The 3,116-nt window shown below is 38.1% G+C and overlaps 1 protein-coding gene across 1 annotated transcript in view; it reads right to left on the bottom strand.

Annotated features, from left to right (window-relative positions):
- Positions 1-498: 498 nt before the first annotated feature.
- LOC109519507 (ras suppressor protein 1-like) overlaps positions 499-3,116 on the bottom strand; it is an 8,913-nt gene continuing 6,295 nt past the window's right edge. Inside the window, exon 6 of the mRNA XM_019876078.1 lies at positions 499-605. Coding sequence (XP_019731637.1) covers positions 514-605 — 92 coding nt within the window. The 3' untranslated portion in view covers positions 499-513. The remainder of the gene's footprint in view (positions 606-3,116) is intronic.

Below are 3,116 nucleotides of genomic sequence, written 5' to 3'. Positions count from 1 at the left end.
GCTTAAACTCCGTCTCCAAACAAAACACCCTTCCCTTCGAAACAACAATGTGGAGTATTTTGTTCGCCTGCGTGAACACACGGAGAAACAAGCAACGTGCATGAGAAAAACCGCAAAGGTAAACGAGAGAGCCTTGGAAGTAAGTGGCTAAATCAAAAAAATGGCAGAGCAATTCATACTTTCCGCCTGCAAAGCCATTGTAAATGACATGTTCGGACCCGTTGAATGTAAAATTGGTAAGCGACGACCTGCATCTCGCTTTGCAATCAGAAATGCCTTTTTTGTTTTCAAAGATCATTTGATCTGACATTTATGATTTATGAGAACATTTTTAATTGGTCGCTACATTTGCCACATTGCAACACTGTTCACCTGTGATTTATGTAAATCGCAGTAAAAGTAGTTACCACCAATTGGCGACTCATTAAGCGTAGTTTTACAAACCCACAAATTCCCAGGCTGTTCAATGGTGTCACTCAATAAGCGAAAGTTTCACAGCATTGATTTTGCCATTTAACTTACTATTTGCAGCTTGGTCATCTTTCCAATGTCAGCCGGCAGGACTTCAAAGTCATTGTCACTCAGATATAGAGCGCGAAGAGTTGCTGCAATACAAGCATCACCGTTAATTGTCAAGTACAACTTTATTGAAGTGAGGGGGATTGCCAAAAATACAGTGGGAGGTCTTAAAATAAAATCCAATGAAAAAAAATGTCTACTGTTTATTTCAAGTTAAGTTTAATGTATGTTTATTTACAGGAAAGCCATGATTATTGTATCAAAATAACCATATCGAAATATCATATAGAAATCGCCTTTAACGTATCCAAGCGTATCGTTAAAAAAAAAAAAAAAAAATTGCAATATATCCCTTTGTGTTGAAATGTTGGGCCTTACATGGATACATATTGTATTGGTCAAAAAACATATCATTACACCCCAAAAAAATACGGTGTCTCCTCGTGACATATGTTTGTGTTTGCGTGTGTATTCACTCACTGAGATAGAAGAAGTTTCCAGGCAGCGAATTTTGACTCAGGTTATTATAGGTGAGGTCCAAAACTTCAAGTGCTGGCAAAGAACCAAACCCTCTGGGTAAGTTGTAAAGGCGGTTCATTCTGTGCACAAAATTCAAACATTTTTTTTTTTTTTTTTAAACTACACATACAAAGAAGCATCAACAGACAGTACTGACACTGACTTTGCTAAATTTTATTCACATTTTCCTGTTTGAACACAGGAAAAAAGAACAGGTGAGGCACCAACAAGGCAAGCCTCTCCTCCTAGCGCAGGGAATCAACAGGTTGCACTGGCACATGACTATGGCAGTCTTTTTTCCTCGAGCCCCATCATCCAATGCGCTCCACAGTGTGATGAGTTGCGTTTCTTTGAGGTTTCGGCATTGATAATTAGATGTTCATATTATTTCAACTCAACTCAACTGTGTTTATAAAGCACCATAAAACAAAAACTTACCAGAAAATCAGGGTACCGTAGTATACATGGGTACAGAGAAAAAAAATATGTTTAAGGTTGATTGACAGTTGTGTATTATGTGGATTTTATGGGACCTGTGGATGAACTGCTGAAGTTTGTGGTGAAAATTTTTGCATGTACCTCACTGGGTCCATTCACTTGAATGGGTGCATTCAAGACATCTTTCCAGAGTCGCCAACCTACTGGAATTTCCTTTCAGAACGATTTGTCTGAATTTCCATATTTTTAACCTTTTGTCAAGAACATGACCACAGGACACTGTTAGCATGTCGTTGGATTTTTTTTTTTAATCTGCAAACTCTTAAATGACATGAACTAATCATGACTCCAGAATAATGGAATCAGAATTCACTTTAATTAAATTATTGCATCAACCACATGATGATGAGAACGTCGTCACATAAAATGACATAACCATTTTTTTAAATAATTAGGAATCTGGTGCAAATGAGGCAGGGACATATTCAATAAAAAGAGGAACTATTGTAAGAAACATGCATGTGTAACGTACCCGAGGTTAAGGTGTTTCAATTTCTGAAGACTGCTAATTTGAGTTGGTAGCTCTTCAATTTGGTTGTTGAACATGTTGAGAACCTCCAAATTTTTCAGCTCTGAGATGTTCGGAGGCACCACTACAAAATATGAGAAAGGCAAATGAACATTCTAGGTCACAGACATGTCCTTCATTCTAAAACCTGTTCAAGGAGAAAGTCAATTATAAATATCATATCATAAATCTCAATATTTTGAATGTGGTACAATACATTATTTTGAGTGGACAGAGCACGAACACAAATAAAATTTGCGTCCATGGGCTGTCACTTACATAGCGCTTTACACAGTTTTCCTCATTGACTTACTGATGACCCAGCATCAGGGGCAACTGGTGGTATCTTGCTCAAAGACACTTTGACACGGGAGGGGATTGAAGCCCCAACCTCTGGGATGGGAGTCGATCACTCTACCACTGAGCCATGACGCCCCAAATAAATGACATAAATTACATACCCATAATACCGTATTTTCCAGACTATAAGTCACGCCTGAGCATAAGTCGCACCAGTCATAAAATGCTGACACATATCTATCTATTTAATCTATCTACACACATAGACACATTCGGTCGAGGTCCCTCTTAGCCAATGGGCTGCCAGGAAGATGCTCGGGAATAGCCAATGGCAGAGCAGCTATACGTATGTTGCGTTCAGGAAACTTGGAGCTGTGAGCAGCAGCCGATACTGTATTTTTACCTTCCGTATCTTGAAATTTCTTTCGTAACTAGAGGAAATATTTCGTAAATTGAAAATTTCACATGAAGAGACATTCATAAGTAGAGGTCCCACTATATTTAATTGGGACACAAAGGCTCAAATCAAATTCCCTTGGCTCCGACGCGATGAGGTGCATATTATACAAGGGATTTTCTGGTATATCCAGTAAGCAAGAAAAAGATAGAATTAAAAAAAAAAAAAAACACTCAGCATTGGTAAAACGTACCATGGCATTAAAAAATACATTTACACTGCATTAAACAAATAAAATATTTTTTACATGGCTTACCTGTCAGCTTGTTGTGACTCAGGACCAGTTGAGTGATGTTGGACAAAGTGACTAAAAAG

Source organism: Hippocampus comes, unplaced genomic scaffold, assembly GCF_001891065.2.
Source record: "Hippocampus comes isolate QL1 unplaced genomic scaffold, H_comes_QL1_v1.1 scaffold60, whole genome shotgun sequence".
NCBI lineage: Eukaryota > Metazoa > Chordata > Actinopteri > Syngnathiformes > Syngnathidae > Hippocampus > Hippocampus comes.
The sequence above is the reverse complement of the archived record's forward strand: the minus strand, read 5'-3'. Positions and strand labels throughout refer to the sequence as shown.